Below are 17842 nucleotides of genomic sequence, written 5' to 3'. Positions count from 1 at the left end.
CTATCTATCTATCTATCTATCTATAGATATATAGATATATATATTGATACAGCACCTGCATATGCACATTGTATGAGCAATACACATTCTATGTTAATATGTTAATGAGCATTTGACGGTTGATGTGTATTTGACTACATGAAACTGTGACATCACACCCCTGTGTTGCTGTCTGTATTTTCCCGCCAGTCGTTGTATTTAATGTTAGCATTCACAGTGTGTTTTAACTTTGAGAAAGGCTGAGGTGTTCAGCCGAAACGTCAGTTCACCAATTTATTAAAACCTTTTTATTTTAGCACTTAAGTCCTGCGAGTGCGGCTTCTTTTTCTACGTATTTTGATATATATACATATATAGATATATATATAGATATATATCTGTTCCAGTGACGGCACTCACCAATCGCAAACCACGCGCCGGGTGCTCACCAAACGTATTCACATAGCTGCAGCAGAAAGCACTCACGGCTCCAATTTGTGCAAAAGTATCAAAAGTTTTATTGCTCCACGCTCACATCATAATATATATAAAATAGTCCATAGGGTGCACACCATTTGCAGCAACAAAACCAGGGTGTTAGTACAAAAAAAAATGCACTGGAACAAGGACAACACTCCTAGGATTTAAAGAATTGTGAGCAAACTGTAAATGCAAAAATAGAAAGGTTTATTACTCAGCGTTAATAAAGAAGACAAGTACTAATATAGAAAAAATACTAATATAGACAGCTGTAAGTAACAGTTCAAACAAAACAATTCAATGGTAATAAGTCCACAAGGTGTGACAGTATCAAGTTTGTGAATCCAGCGAAGTTTCTCTCTGTAATAGTGCCAATTCCCTATTGCCGCCTCCTAGGCAGGGGTGGTTGAAAATCGATAACCATACATTTAAAAGTTGGCAGGGAATGGCCCATGGATAGAAAGTGTCTGGCAACAGGTTGCACTGCTGTGCCTTCCGTCAGAGCCTTACTGATTGGTGATTCCCAATACGGTCTCAAAGTATAGATCCAGTCACCCACTCAACCGGCTTATCACATAGGTCCCAGTCAGAAGCAGTTAATGTCCTACTCACGGACATGTTCCAAACCCTGGGCATTCAGGAGGAGGTGAAAGAGCAAAAGACACTGGATCAACTATTCGGTTCATCCCACCGACACCAAAACACTTTCCAGTACATGAGACGGTAGAAGAGCTCATTAAAAGGGAATGGAAAACTCTGGATCGCAGATTAGCTAAAGACAAACGAGTTGACACTCTCTACCCATTTGACCAAACACTGACTGACTGACTAAACGCACCACCATCCCATTAGAAGACAGTACATCTTTTCGGGATCCCATGGACAGGAAAGACAGAAAGTTTACTCAATTTTTTTTCTTCCACTAATTCAGCTTTCAAACCCACAGTAGCTTCAGCCTGTGTGTCGCGCACTGCAGTCTTATGGCTTGAAGAAGCCCTTGCTGCAGTCACAGACGAATTATTCGACATGCACAGCCAGCTATCGAAGATCCTCCATGGACACACTGCAGCTCCTAGCCAAAACCTCCGCCATGTCTACTGGAGCCAGACAGGCTCTCTGGATGAAGACCTGGAGTGCTGACCCGGCCTCAAAGAAAAATCTGGTTGCTCTCCCCTTTACAGGTGCCTCACTATTCGGCCCAGAGCTAGACTCTATAATCAATAAGATCACAGGTGGAAAAAGTAATTTCCTTCCTCAAGATAAGAAAACACGCCCAAACGGTTCCCAATCCAAGTGGCCCTTTCGTCCCAACAGCGACACTGGTTGCTCCCCCCAACGCTCTAGACCACAGAACACATATTCAGGCCCCACAAAGAGCTACCAGCCCAACAAGAAACCGACTTGGAACACACAGAGACGCCCTTTTAAAGGGACTTCAAACAAACCTCAGGATGCATGAAGATGAAGCCCTTCCCGAGGCGCAGGAGGCAGTTGGGGGCCACCTCCTACTCTTCAGGGAGGCATGGCTGTCCACTACTACAGACAAATAGGTCCATCAACTCGTTTCTTCGGGTTACAGGATCCAATTCCACCAGTATCCCCCTGGCAAGTTTCTAGACTCAAATACGCCTCCCACAGCTCAAAAGAGACTCGCACACAAGCAGGCCATAGACTTCATGCTACTTTCCAAAGCAATTATACCAGTCCCACCATCAGAAAAGAAAACAGGTTTTTACTCCAACCTTTTTCTCGTTCCGAAAAAGGACGGGTCATTCAGACCAGTTCTCTATCTGAAGGCCCTAAACAAATTCCTGCTGGTACCTTCATTCGAGATGGAGTCCCTCTGATCTGTCATAGCCAACGCGCAGAAGGGGTATTTCTTCACATCCATCGATCTCCGGGACGCTTACCTACACATCCCTATACATCGAGATCATCAAAAATACCTGAGGTTTGCATTCGCAGGAAGACCTTTCCAGTTTCAGGCACTCCCCTTCAGCTTGGCACGGCAACACGGGTTTTCACGAAGGTGATGGCATCTCTAGTGGCCTACATCCGACAGTAAGGACTACACGTCCTCCCCTATCTGGACGATCTCTTACTAAGAGCCCCGTCCCACTCTCGATCACTCGCCGGGACCAACGAATGCATAAGCATCCTACAAGCACACGGGTGGCAAATACACTCAAAAAAAGTACCTTGCTCCCAACGCATTCCATTGTCTTTCTAGGCGTCCGTTTCGACTCCAACCAACACACAACCAACAGAAAAACAGCTATGCCTCAAGGTGGCAACACAACAAGCCATCGCCGCAACATCAATCACTGCAAGAACTTGCATGCGACTCCTCGGTCTAATGACCTCAACCATAGAAGTTTGCCCAGTTTCACATGCGACCCCTACTACTAGACTTCCTCAGGCAATGGGCAAGACTTCACCACGACCTCAGAAGCCCAATATTCTTGTCACGCTCCACAAAAGGCTCACTACAATGGTGTCTCTAACCCAACAATCTCCTAGCAGGCAGGACCTTCTCATTCACCAGTTAGGCCGTCATCACAACAGACGCCAGCTTACTCGGTTGGGGCGGCGTCTATGGCCACAGAACAGTACAAGGACAATGGTCCCCACAGGAGGCAAAGCGTCACATCAATTTGCTAGAAATTCGGGCGGTATACCTTTCCATCACCCACTGGGCACACCTACTGCACGGACGCCCAGTGAAGATTCAGTCAGACAACGCCACAACAGTGGCCTATATAAATCACCAGGGAGGCACAAAGAGTCGTGCCTCTTGGAAGGAAGTATCCCAGCTCCTCCAATGGGCACAAGACAATCACTCCCATCTCACAGCAGTGTACATCCCAGGCCATCTCAACTGGGAAGCAGACTTCCTCAGCCGGAACTTCGTAGACCCAGGAAAGTGGTCTCTCCACAAGGCCGTATTTCAGCAACTTACGTGCCGCTGGGGAACTCCACAGGTGGACCTTATGGCCTCCACCATCACCATGGTGGCCTCCACCAGCACCAGGTTCCCCGCTATTGCACCAGATACCAAGACCCACAGGCATCCGTAATTGACGCAATGACCACACCTTGGAACTTCACACTAGTCTACATCTTTCCCCCCATCCCCATGATCCACCCAATCCTTCGCAGACTTCTCCAATTCCAGGTGACGGCCATAGTCCTTGCACCATTTTGGCCACGAAGAGCGTGGTTCTCTGACCTCCAAGCACTAGCAATAGCACCACCTTGGAGACTCCCTTTTAGACTGGACCTCCTAAACCAGAGCGGGCTTCACCACCCTGGGCTGGAAAACCTGGCTCTCACTGCATGGCTATCTGGTCACGGAAACCATCTGGTCACAGAAAGCCCGTAAACCAGTCACTGTTGCATCCTACCATCCAATTTGGAACACCTTCCTCACACGGTGCACAGAAGCACAATGGAATACTTTGAAATGCCATATCCCTACGCTACTGGATTTCCTCCAAGAAGGCCTGGACAAGGGCTTGGGAGTTAACCCCCTCAAAGTACAAGTTTCCGCCCTTTCACTACTCTTTCAAGACCAACTCGTGCTACATCCAGATGTCAGGACATTCCTTCAGTCGGCAACACACATCAAGCCTCCATACAAGAACCCAACCCCTCCATGGGATTTGAACCTAGTGCTCTGCACTCTCCAGAGCGCACCCTTCGAACCACTGGCTACAATTCATCTGATACTCCTAACCTGGAAGGTAGCCTTCTTGGTGGCAATCTACTCAGCCAGGCGAATCTCAGAGTTGGGAGCCTTATCCCACAAAACTCCATACTGTATTTTCCATGAGGACAAAGTGGTACTCAGAACCCTCCCTACATTCCTGCCTAAGGTTACCTCAGCCTTTCACCTTAATCAGGAGATCGTTCTTCCCTCTCTCTGCCCCAAGCCTTCATTACCGCAAGAGCGACTTCTCCACAACCTACATGTGGTAAGGGCACTAAAGTTCTACATTCATAGGACAAGGGACTTCCGCAAGTCAGATGCATTATTCGTTCTCCATGGTCCACAACACAAGGGCGCGAAGGCTTCCAAAGCATCCATCGCCTGCTGGATCAAAAGTCTGATCACCTCAGCCTACCAGGACAAGGGTCTACCCATCCCATTCAAAACTTCGGCTCATACTACCAGAGCCCTCAGCACTTCATGGGCACTGGCCAACGCAGCTTCTGCCGAACAGCTATGTAAAGCAGCTACATGGTCCTCCATACACACTTTCATGTTCTACAAATTCCATGTGCTGAAGCAGCCTTCGGCCGCAAAGTTCTTCAAGCCGCGGTGAGGTCATAACCCTCACCCTCGGTTGCCATGTTAGAGCACCTACACGCTTCTGTTATTCTATTATCCTAGATTGATCTGTTACTACTTCTGTCCTCTATTTATCCCACCCACTCTAACTGCTTTGGGACTAACCTACTAGTACCTGTGCTGCCTAGGGAAGACTGAGAAAAGAGGATTTGTTTACTCACCGATGCAGGAAAAGGTGATGTACCATGTTAGCCAGTCAAAAATGTTTACAGGGTAACCCTTTTGAAATAAAAAATAACAAAAGTGGTATAAAGGTGATACCTTTATTGGCTAACTAAGATAACCATAGCAAGCTTTCAGAACATTTTAGTTCCTATTTCAAGCTGATTACTCACCGATAAAGCCTTTTCTCGGAGTCCCGTCAAGGCAGCACAGGGAGTCCCACCCTATCTATCTCTAATATCAGCTGTGCTAGCCGTAACTGTTGCAGGTGGGGCTAATGCAGGGATGAGGGAGGGGAGTCAGGGGACGGACCCTAGACTTTTTTTCTTGCTATCCTGCCTCCTAAAGGGAAGACTGCATTAACCCACTAGTAGCTATGCTGCCGTGATGGGATTTCGAGAAAAGGCTTTATCGGTGAGTAAACAAATCCTCTTATATGTGTGTGTATATCATACAAGCAGATATATATATATATATATATATATATATATATATATATATATATATGTACAGATTGCCAATAAGCTGCACACCATAAAGATAGACAATACCTGGGTGCCTGTGCAGAGAGTCAGATATCCCCTCCTTCAGTACGTACATTTGGGAAGGTGTTGGCACTAGAGGCCAAACAAGCAGGCAAAACACTTAATTTACAGCCCAATCTATCCCCGGCCGAGCGTCTCGCCATCCGTACCCTTCAGGATGACCAGGACTTGGTCATCAGGCCAGCTGACAAAGGTGGGTCAATAGTACTTTTGGACTATGCATATTATAGGGAGGAGATTTTAAAACAACTATCTGATCACAAGACATATAGGGCACTACCCGGGGATCCAACAAGTAAGTTTAAAAATGAACTGGACCAGCATCTCACCCTGGCCCTGAATGCAGGCTGGATCACCAGTGACGTATATAACTTTTTGTTGACAGACTTTCCCCGCACGCCTATCATATATACTTTACCTAAGATACATAAGTCCCTTGCCGCACCCCCTGGCAGACCAATTATATCGGCTGTCGGCTCCCTTTATCAGCCAGTCTCTATGTTCATAGACTCTTTTTTGCAACCTTTGGTCAAGAATATGGCATCATATACCCAGGATTCGACACATGTTATAAAAAAACTTAAACTACTGGGGGATATCCCAGATGATTACATCTTGGTCACAATGGATGTAACCAGCTTATACACAATTATCCCACATGACCAAGGCATCTGTTCAGCCAAGAAAGCACTCTCCATGAGCACTACTAGTGCACCCACGGAGTTCCTTCTACAGCTCTTGGAACTGACATTGACCAGGAATTTTTTTCGCTTTGAAAATAAGTTCTTTCTACAAACATCGGGCACCGCAATGGGCAGTGCCCTCGCACCTTCGTACGCAAACCTTTATATGGCTGACTTTGAATCCATCCATCTGCTCCCGCTACTGCACAAATCTATTTTGATCTATTTTCGCTACATTGACGATTTGTTCCTGATCTGGACTGAGGGGGAGGAGGCGTTACTTGCTTTTCATCAATACCTGAACAACCTGGATTGCCCCATCAAATTCACTCTGAATCACCATAGAGACAACATTGACTTTCTGGATCTGAACATTTTCAAAATGAATGGCAAAGTGGGGACCAGACTGTTTCGCAAATCAACGGACCGCAATTCCATCCTACACGCCTCCAGTCATCACCCTCCAGCTACTATCAAGGGCATTCCTTATTCCCAATTTCTTAGGGTAATTAGGAACAACAGCTCAACCAATACCGCCAAAACCCAGCTACAAGAAATGTACGACAGATTTATAGAACGCGGTTACAAAGAACACATCTTGTATGAACAACTTCAGAGAGCCTTACAACACACACAAGACTCTCTGCTGAATAAGGAACCCATTCCAAACAAACAAAAACCACCTCTTATTTTTACTACTACCTTCTCATCCAACTCACGGGCACTTGTGGGTAGCATCACTAAAAATTGGCCGATGATTAATCAGGACGATTCTTTATCTCTTTACCAGGCCCAGAAGCCCCTTATGGGCTACAAAAGGGGTAACAGCCTACGGGACCTACTAGTCAAAACTGACTTTAAAAACCCAGAGGTCAATTCAAAAAACTGGCTCTCTGGTTATAAAAAACTTGGGTGCTACAAATGCCCTGACTGTGTCACGTGCAGGTGCCTACTTGTTGGTCCGGATTTCCCACACCCACATACGGGTAAGAGACTAAAAATTTTGCACCGACTAGGCTGCCTCTCCACCTTTGTTGTGTACATCATTACCTGCCCCTGCGGTTTATACTATGTAGGCAAGACCATTACCACCTTGAGAGAACGCATTGGCAACCATCGCTCGGCGATTAGTAAAGCTCTTAAAGAAGGCGAATCCAATCAACCGGTCGCCAGACATTTCTTACACATGAGACACTCTCTGCCCACCTTTAAGTGTATGGCAATAGACTACCAACCCCCCCTATCTAGGGGTGGTAACAGAGACCTGGCCCTGCTGAGGAGGGAATCCCGTTGGATCCATAGATTGGACTGCGTGGCCCCAAGGGGACTTAATGAGACTTTACCACTTGGATGTTTTACTTAAATTTGCCTCTACAGCACTTCTAATAAAGTGTTCTTCTGATAGCTTTGATGCTGATCAGATTCCCTTCTACAGTTGTTCAAATAATGATAGATTGTATATATCAATTTGGATACTTTGTATGTTTCTTTTTTCTTTTTTGGTTTTTTCCCTCTGTTACCATGTATCTTTTCCCTAGTAACTATGTAACAGTTCTCTCGCTGGCTATAGCTCCAACCTTTTAAGTGTTTCTCTGACCTCTAGTGGCAACCTCTGGCTACACCATGTCTCCTCGTACGAGCCTTTCCCATGGGTAGCAGGTGTACCCTAGCCCCTTTTCCATTGATGGCTGCGCCCCGCGGGGGGCATTCTCTATATATATTTTTTCCTCCCCAGGACTGTAGGGCATTGGGCGATCCCCCTCCTCCCCTGAAGCTATTAGTGCCCCGTTTGGGACTCGTGGCACTCTGACAATGTTGACCCGGAACCTTAGTATGTGAGTGGTGTGGCAGGCAACAGTACCATTCCTTTTAATCTACCCCATGCAGCGCTACCACGGCACCCCATCGATAACTAGGGTGTCTGTTGTAGGTACTGCTCTCCCGCACGCTCTGTTCAGCACTGGGTGAAGGAAAACCCGCTTGGACGTATATCCTTTACAGCTATTGCCGATACACTCGGGCTCTGTGTGCCCGCTCACCTCTACTTTGGTTGCCTAGCAACGGCGCGCAACTGCTCGTCTTTGTGCCCTATTTTCCACAGCCTCAGGTGGTTCCATATGATTATGTGCCCTATGTCCTGGTGAAAGGGAAGGATTAATACGGGGCTCTTCCGCATATTCGGCTCTTCTGATATGAGGCTCGGAAGCCATGTTCAGTCACTTTTTCAGGTCTTGTAACACTTTCCCATTAACCTTCCCTTTAGATTCGGATTAGTTATTTACTTGTATATATACATTACAATATGTTTTTAAGTTGTTTGTCTGAAACTTCTCACTGTAAATATTTGTTTGAGGGTTGCCTAGCAACAACTTTGGCGCCTTTTTTGGGTCTATATAAGTTTGTAGCACAGTGTGGTGTTGCTATCCCTGATGAAAGTTCCATTTTGGAACTGAAACGTTGGATTGAATAAAGCCTCACATTTTTTGCAAAATTCAAAGACTTCGTTGTGTAAATCCCTGAGAGTGCCGTCACCCCATCCCTGGATATATATATATGTATATATATATATATATATATATATATATATATATATATATATATATATATATGTATATATATGTGTAAATACGTATGTATATGTACACATACAGTTAGGTCCATAAATATTTGGGCAGAGACAACTTTTTTCAAATTTTGGTTCTGTACATTACCACAATGAATTTTAAATGAAACAACTCAGATGCAGTTGAAGTGAAGACTTTCAGCTTTAATTCAGTGGGGTGAACAAAACAATTGCATAAAAATGGGAGGCAACTAAAGCATTTTTTTTTTTAACACAATCCCTTCATGTCAAGGGCTCAAAAGTAATTGGACAATTGGCTCAAAGGCTATTTCATGGGCAGGTGCTGGCAAGTCCGTTCATCATTATCAATTAAGCAGATAAAAGGCCTGGAGTTGATTTGAGGTGTGGTGCTTGCATGAGGAAGATTTTGCTGTGAACAGACAACATGTGGTCAAAAGAGCTCTCCATGCAGGTGAAAGAAGCCATCCTCAAGCTGCGAAAACGGAAAAAACCCATCCGAGAAATTGCTACAATATTCGGAGTGGCAAAATCTGCAGTTTGTTACATCCTGAGAAAGAAAGCAAGCACTGGTGAACTTGGCAACGGAAAAAGACCTGGACATCCATGGAAAACAACAGTGGTGGATTATCGTAGAATCATTTCCATGGTGAAGAGAAACCCCTTCACAACAGCCAACCAAGTGAACTACACTCTCCAGGCGGTAGGCGTATCGATATCCAAGTCTACCATAAAGAGAAGACTGCATGAAAGTAAATACAGCTCAACAACAGCTATACTTAAGGAGTTCTGGTGACTTTTGTGTGTGTGTGTGTCATTTGAATAAAGCGTCACATTTATTTTTTTGAAACTACGAGACTCCTGTGTGAAAATCCCTGCATGTGCTGTCACTCGATTTCTGTATATCTACGCTTTCTGCACTGGCACCCAGGTATTATCTTTTCTCATGGTGTGCAGCTTATTGGCAACTTGTATCTTATCTATCTATCTATCTATCATCTTTCTATATATCTATATATATCTCTATCTCCATAAGCTGTCTAATGTAGGCCCTTCATAAAAACTGACTTTAGCTAAATGTTATCATTCAAAAAACTTTGATAATCATCTTATGGCTATTAATGCAGCAATAAGCAATGTTGTTATTTTTTTTTATGCAGTTAGTGAGAGAGTGCAAAGAAGTTCTGAAGGGCGGACTTCTCATGAAACAATATTATCAGTTCATGCTCCGAGAAGTGTTGGATGACCTGCAGAAATTGGATTGTGACATTGATTCATTTGAAGATGATCTTCACAAAATGTTAATGGTAGGAGTCCTTAATGACCAGCTGCTTGTATGATGTATGCAATATATGGTTGCATGATGAAATATTTGCAGGTATGGAAGAAGTTAATGTTGCATGTTCTATTGTATTTTTTGTAGCTTAAATTTGTAATTGAATTGCTATTGTATTGAAAATGCTTCTGACTAAACTTAATGCACTGGTTCACAAAGCAAGCTAAGAGTGTGTTTGTGCACAAAATACTTTGCTGATAGTGTTTAAAGATGCACATTTCACACTTTGTGTTCATAAATTAGACTTACTGAATATTTGAAAATCTACTATAAGCCAATTGGGCATATTTAAATAGAGAAGGAGTAAAATTAAGTTTGACTTCATGTGAACCAAAACCAAGTTCTGTCAGAAGCATTTTCAATACAACAGCAAGCTTTGTGCTACCGAACTGATCCAAAGATTCACAAAAATTCAGTAGATGGCACCTGCTAGGTCCACTGCGCTATTCTACAAGTATAGGTCAGATTTTGATACACTGTTTACTGAAATAGACTCTGCAGGGAGGGGGCTCAGATGGCAATGGAAGGGGGGATTGTCTGGGACGGGTGGGAGTGTGTTTGGTTTTCCTTTTAAGTATTTATTTTTAATCTCTACTGTATAATATCCCTGTTTGTGTTTATGCCTTGTTAAGCACCACGTAAATAAGTAAAATACAATAGAAAATACAGGGACCAGTTGATGCATGTTAAGTAAAAATGCAAAATAAGTAGAATCTCTCACTTGTGTCTCTGCTCTTATTGAGCAGAGACCTATTTACCCCCTATCAGTATTTGTATAGAATATGCATGTTTTTAAATATATTTTCAGCTATTTATGAATACTATCTAAGCAAAATTCTGCATGCAAAAAATTAATTGGGTTGCATTTGTGCAAATAAGGACACAACTGCCAAATATTCCAAAGTTCCTAATACAGCTGATAATATTTTAACTTGAAACCCCTGAGGTATTCATGGAATTGCTATGACAACCCACTAAGCTACCTGGATTAGTAATGGACAAAGCTGTACTGGAGTATGTAAGGTGATAAGTAGAAAAAAAAACCCCTGTCCTACAGGTTGCAAATAATAACTAGAAAGGGAAGTTTGACATCAAACTTCATGTTGGTTTGAAAAACGTAAAGTCACTGAATGTTGTTGGCTCCGTCCACTTGTTCTAAACTTGGACCACAGTTATATAGTAAAAACCACTGTGCAAAGTTTGGGGACCCTAGTTTTAATAGTGTCTGAATGGCAGCAATTTAAATTTCCCCACTGAAAGTCGACGAGTGTCATCTGATTGGCGCTTTGTGGCTCTACCCACCTTTTCTAATCTGGAACTGCAGTTACCCAGTGACTAACTCTACAAAGTTTAGGGACCCTAGGATTAATAGTTTAAATCAATAAAAGTCAATAGGTAAATTGTGGTTGGTGGGTGTGCCCACTTTTTCTAACCTTGAGTCAGTCACCCAGTGACACAGTGGGCACCCTGGCATAAATAGTGTGAGATTGACAGAAAAAAAAAAAAAGAAAGATAACGGAAAAGGGGTAAAACTGATTACAGTATTGCAGTAAACATATTTCAATTCTGTTATGGCAAAAGTAGTATAGTAAAATAGGTTTGGTTGGTATGACAATGATCACAATTATTCAGCGTGGGTCCATTCAATTATACACTGTTCAAAAAAATAAAGGGAACACTTAAACAACACAATGTAACTCCAAGTCAATCACACTTCTGTAAAATCAAACTGTCCACTTAGGTAGCAACACATGCTGTTGTGCAAATGGAATAGACAACAGGTGGAAATTATAGGCAATTAGCAAGACATCCCCAATAAAGGAGTGGTTCTGCAGGTGGTGACCACAGACCACTTCTCAATTCCTATGCTTTCTGGCTGATGTTTTGGTCACTTTTGAATGCTGGCGGTGCTTTCACTCAAGTGGTAGCATGAGACGGAGTCTACAACCCACACAAATGGCTCAGGTAGTGCAGCTCATCCAGGATGGCACATGAATGCGAGCTGTGGCAAGAAGGTTTGCTGTGTCTGTCAGAGTAGTGTCCAGAGCATGGAGGCGCTACTAGGATACAGGCCAGTATATCAGGAGACGTGGAGGAGGCCGTAGGATGACAACAACCCAGCAGCAGGACCACTTCCTCCACCTTTGTGCAAGGAGGAACAGGAGGAGCACTGCCAGAGCCTTGCAGAATGAGCTCCAGTGGGCCCACATGTGCATGTGTGCTTACAACCCAACACCGTGGAGGACGTTTGGCATTTACAGAGAACACCAAGATTGGCAAATTCGCCACTGGCACCCTGTGGTCTTCACAGATGAAAGCGGGTTCACACTGAGCACGTGACAGACGCGACTGTAGTTTGTAGACGCCGTGGAGAACGTTCTGCTGCCTGCAACATCCTCCAGCATGACCCGTTTGGCAGTGGGTCAGTAATGGTGTGGGGTGGCATTTCGTTGGGGGCCACACAGCCCTCCATGTGCTCGCCAGAGGTATCCTGACTGCAATTAGGTACCGAGATAAGATCCTCAGACCCCTTGTTGAGACCATATGCTGGTGTGGTTGGCCCTGGGTTCCTCCTAATGCAAGACAATGTTCCATGTGGCTGGAGTGTGTCGGCAGTTCCTGCAAGACGAAGGCATTGATGCTATGGACTGGCCCGCCCGTTCCCCAGACCTGAATCCAATTGAGCACATCTGGGACATCATGTTTTGCTCCATCCACCAATGCCACATTGCACCACAGACTGTCCAGGAGTTAGTGGATGCTTTAGTCCAGGTCTGGGAGGAGATCCTCACACCTCATCAGGAGCATGCCCAGGCATTGTAGGGAGGTCATAGGCATGTGGAGGCCACACACTACTGAGCCTCATTTTGACTTGTTTTAAGGACATTACATCAAAGTTGGATCAGCCTGTAGTGTTTTTTTCCACTTTAATTTTGAGTGTGACTCCAAATCCAGACCTCCATGGGTTGATAAATTTGATTTCCATTGATAATTTTTGTGTGATTTTGCTGTCAGCACATTCAACTATGTAAAGAACGAAGTATTTAAAGGGGATATATAGCATACATTTTTACAAAGCACTAAACCATGTAAAAACTGTAAAATAGAAGTGCTTTTATTTTAATACCTTTTGGGTTCAAATATGTCCATAACAGCTTGAAAACTGTGCTCTACCCAGACCTTATGCCAGCTTCCGGTTTAGACTCTTCAGTATGTGGCTGGGGCCCCTCGCTCTCATAGCTACTTAAAGTGAAGTGAATATGCATAGGGAGGGTGGGGCTTAGCAATGTCACAGGCAGTCCTTTCCTCTCTACTCGCTCCTCCCCCCCCAGCAGCAGCACAAGCAGAGAGAGACAGAAGGAGGGAGGGGTTTTCCCTGCTACTGCTGAGTAAAGCCTGTCAGTCAGTGCTGTGACCAGTTCCTGTGGGAGACTGAAGGATCTTATGTTTCATTTTGCTTTAGCTTCAGACTTGAGGGGATGTCTCTGCATCTCTCATATAATGGCAGTTTTAGTAGGTAAAGTGCTTTCAAAACCTTTTTCTTTCTGCATCATTTCACATTTTGAGGGAGGATGAATATTATAACTGAATATGAACTTTATATAAAATGTCTCCTTTAATAAGAATATTTCATTCATTCAGATCTAGGATGTCTTATTTTTGTGTTACCTTTATTTTTTTAAGCAGTGTATTACCTCTTGCTTGTAGTATAGACTTTTTATAAGTAAGTGGCTGTTGCATGAAGGGTCCAGTTAGGAGATTAAGGTCATCCATACATGCAAATTGGGGTGTTACATTTTATGTCAAGGAACCTGGTCCACCTAGGCCTGCCTCCCACCATAGGCTCCAGATTTTCTCAAATTTCTTTTTTGAACCTCTGACTAGCAGAGTAAGTTTAAAAAGGGGCAAATCAAGTTAACTGGGTAATCCAGTTTTGAACTGTAGGAGATTTAGGTCCCATCCAAGTCATTGCAATAATTTTGCATAGTATACGAGTGTTCTATATCTGGTTCTGGCGTGGTTAGTACTTATTAATTCATCCAGGATTCCCAGTATACACACCTGGGTTGTCAGAATTTTGGGAAATTCTAATTTGTCTGCTTGGATTTATAACCTCAGACCAAAATTTTGCTACATGCAGGCAAGACTTGGCCATGCGTAAGAAATTTGCCTCCTCCATTGGCATCGTTCGGGGTTGCATCCCATGGACCTCAATTGTATAGGTGTGAGATAAAATTGGTGCAGCCATTTAAATTGGACAAGTTTATCTCTTAATGAAAATAAGTAGTAATACCCTCTATCTGTTGCCTCTTCCCAGTCTTTCTCTGTAAGATCTGGGACATTGGACAACCATTTACGGTGTGCTGTTTTGAATGGGGAGGGGGTTGTTTGTAATAGAATTTTATACAGTGTCGATGTAGGTTTGGATAAAGTGGGCGACCAGAGTGCAGTTTTAAACTGTGCTTGGGAGGTTTGTATGTCAACTCCACCAAACTGCGCTTGAAATATCGGAATTGGGAGAGAGTGGGTTCTGCATGTTCCTCTTTGAAGAACTCATATGTTCCTAGTGCAGAGCCATCAAGTGTGTCCTGCAGACGCCTGATCTGCTTGCGTGGCCAATACAAAAAGTCAGGATAGAAGTGGGGGAGTAGAGAGTTTGCCCATAAGCGTATATTGGGTGTTAAGCTTGGGGGGTGTTGTGGATACATCTTGAGTGCTAGATTCCAGGCTGTCCTCGGAGTTGTCGTTTTTGTGGTCTGTAGTTGCTCTATATGGAAGATGTCTAAGGCCCTCCAGTGACCCTACTGTTACTGCTTGCAGAGCCATATTTGGGTTATATGGGTCGGGATCAAACCACCATTTAATGTAGTGCTACTGACTAGCTAAGTAGCAAAGGTATAAGTCTGGTAGTGCCAGTCTAGGTGTTTTGCCTCTCCATATAAAGTGTATAAGGGTCTGGTTAACGGCTTTGAAAAAGCTTTTGGGGATATGGATAGGAGAGTTGTGAAATATGTATAGAAAGCGTGGCAGGTAAAGCATCTTAAAAATGTTAATTTTTAGTGTTAGGGGAAGTTTGGACCACATGGGTAGGATGTTAAAGGAACAGTAACACCAAAAAATGAAAGTGTATAAAAGTAACTAAAATATAATGTGCTGCTGCCCGGCACTGGTAAAAGTTGTGTGTTTACTTCAGAAAGTCTACTATAATTTATATAAATAAGATGCTGTGTAGTATGGGGGCAGCCATTCGAAGGAGAAAAGGCACAGGCACATAGCAGATAGCAGATAACCGATAAAACACTATTGTATTCTACAGAACTTGTCTGTTATCTGCTGTGTAACCTGTGCCTTTTCTCCTTTTTTCCAGCTTGAATGGCTGCCCCTGTGGCTACACAGCAGCTTATTATATAAATTATAGTAGTGTTACTGCAGCAAACACCCCAGTTTTACCAGTGCAGGGCAACAGTGCATTATATTTTTATTACTTTAAAGCGCTTTAATTTTTTGGTGTTACTGTTCCTTTAAGGAGGATATGATTGGATCAAGGTTTCTTGTTTAGGTCTGGGTGGATTTGGATTCCCAAGTACTTAAATGATTCTACTGCCATTAAGGGGATGTCTTGTGGTAGAGCAGGGAGGGGGGTCGGGTCAACACGCATCAAGGCAGATTTATCCCAATTAACTTGCAATCCAGAGAGTTTCCCGAAATGTGTTATGATACTGGCCAATGTAGTTAATAAGGGGCCTGCGTCTACCAAGTAGACCAGCAGGTCATCTGCATATAGGGAGACTCACAGCATTTACATTTTAAGCCAATAAAATTCAATGGATGAAATCTGATTGGCTGTTAGTGGCCCAACCCAGTTTTCCTATTTTTGAACTGCAGTCCCCCAGTGACCATCTTTGCAAAGTTTGGGGACTAAGGCATAAAAATTGTGGGACTAACAGCATTTTACACTTCACTTCATCATTGAAAGTAAATAGGTGAAATGTGATTGTCTGTAGGTGGCTTCACCCACTTTTTCAACTGCAGTCCCCTAGTGACCAACTGTGAAAAGTTTGGGGACCCTGGTGTTAATAATGTGAAAATGGCAGCAGGTTGAATTTCCCTATTGAAAGTCAACAGGTAAAATCTGATTGGCTGTTGGTTGCTCCACCCACTTTTCTAACCTTGAACTGCAATTACCTAGTGCCTGACTCTGCAAAGTTTGGGGACCCTGGTGTTATTACTGTGAGAATGACAGCAGGTTGATTTTTTGCCAAGTCAATAGGTAAAATCTGATTTGCTGTTCACAGCTCTACCCATTTTAGGATGTCCAACAATCATCATATTTTCATTCAGGCTGACCTCATGAATATGTCATTCAAGTTTGGGGAGTGTAGCTTCAAAACTGTAAGAATGGCAGCAGTTTGAAAATCTTCCCTGTCAAAGGGGAAAATTGGGGTGTTTGGAGCGGCGCCACAAAAAGACGGAGGGGGGGGGGGGTGGAATTGCTTAGAAAAGAACAAGCTACCTTTCCGCTATAGGGCAAACAAGTGCGGAGAGATTGGGTGTTCTACCCCTAAAACTGTTGGAGGAGCAGCGTTTAGAAAATGGGAGGCATTAAGAAGAAGAAGAGAGCGGAATAAGCTGAAGTCGATGAACTGTATGTTGGGTTTTTCAACCCAACATAATAAGCAGTAGAATACAAAATCCAATTTGTAGGCTTCCGTCCTGGCACATACATTACTAATAATGCTGAGGCTACAACTCTTGCAGAATAAAGCATCACTGCACTCAGACACTTGTGCCATATCCAAAATAAAATACAACAATCTTAACATGCCAGTCAGGTGCAGTCAGATGACTTTTTTATATAAATAAGAAACTATTTATATAAGTTATTAGATAACAAAAATATTCAGTTAATGCAGTGATCTATTTTTCTATTTTACTACAATTTATCCTCTTAGGTTTTCTTGCATTTGCTCCCTATGGATGCCTTGGGGCAGCAGTGGCATGTGCAATCTCTTTGGTGCCAAATGGTAATATTAGTTGTGCAAGCACATGTCAAGCGATCCATGTCTTCTGGAGCTCTGGTTGATGACTGTAATGCATAGCAAATGTTGCCAAAGCAAGATTATGAAACTTTTTTTTACTGGCAATCTGGGCAGCTAAGTGGCAGATGAGATTTAATATGGATAAATGTAAGGTCATGCACCTGGGATGTAAAAATATGCAAGCCCCGTACACCCTTAATGGGACTGCACTAGGCAAATCCATAATGGAGAAGGACCTTGGAGTCCTTGTAGATAATAAACTTGGCTGTAGCAAGCAATGCCAGGCAGCAGCTGCAAGGGCAAACAAGGTTTTGAGCTGTATTAAAAGGGGTATAGATTCACGGGAGGAGGGGGTTATTCTTCCCCTTTATAGAGCACTGGTAAGGCCCCATCTAGAATATGCTGTTCAGATTTGGTCTCCAGTGCTCAAACGGGACATTATTGAGTTAGAGAGGGTCCAGAGAAGGGCAACTAAGCTGGTAAAGGGTATGGAAAGTCTCCGTTATGAAGAAAGACTGGCCAAGTTGGGTCTGTTTACACTGGAGAAGAAGCGCTTAAGAGGTGACATGATAACTATGTATAAATATATAAGGGGATCATATAATAACCTTTCTAATGTTTTATTTACCAGTAGGTCCTTCCAACGAACACGAGGGCACCCACTCCGTTTAGAAGAAGGGAGGTT

At 43.5% G+C, this 17842-nt stretch overlaps 1 protein-coding gene across 2 annotated transcripts in view; it reads left to right on the top strand.

Moving 5' to 3' along the window:
- The window catches only part of map3k4 (mitogen-activated protein kinase kinase kinase 4), a 297498-nt gene that overhangs the window by 53394 nt on the left and 226262 nt on the right, over positions 1-17842 (top strand). For both annotated transcript variants that reach the window (XM_004914648.4, XM_002936262.5), the window contains exon 5: positions 9942-10088. In XM_004914648.4, coding sequence (XP_004914705.1) covers positions 9942-10088 — 147 coding nt within the window. The remainder of the gene's footprint in view (positions 1-9941; positions 10089-17842) is intronic.

The sequence above is a fragment of the Xenopus tropicalis genome, chromosome 5, assembly GCF_000004195.4.
Source record: "Xenopus tropicalis strain Nigerian chromosome 5, UCB_Xtro_10.0, whole genome shotgun sequence".
Classification (NCBI taxonomy): Eukaryota; Metazoa; Chordata; class Amphibia; order Anura; family Pipidae; genus Xenopus; species Xenopus tropicalis.
Note: the sequence above shows the minus strand (reverse complement) of the source record. Positions and strands in the feature narration are given on the sequence as shown.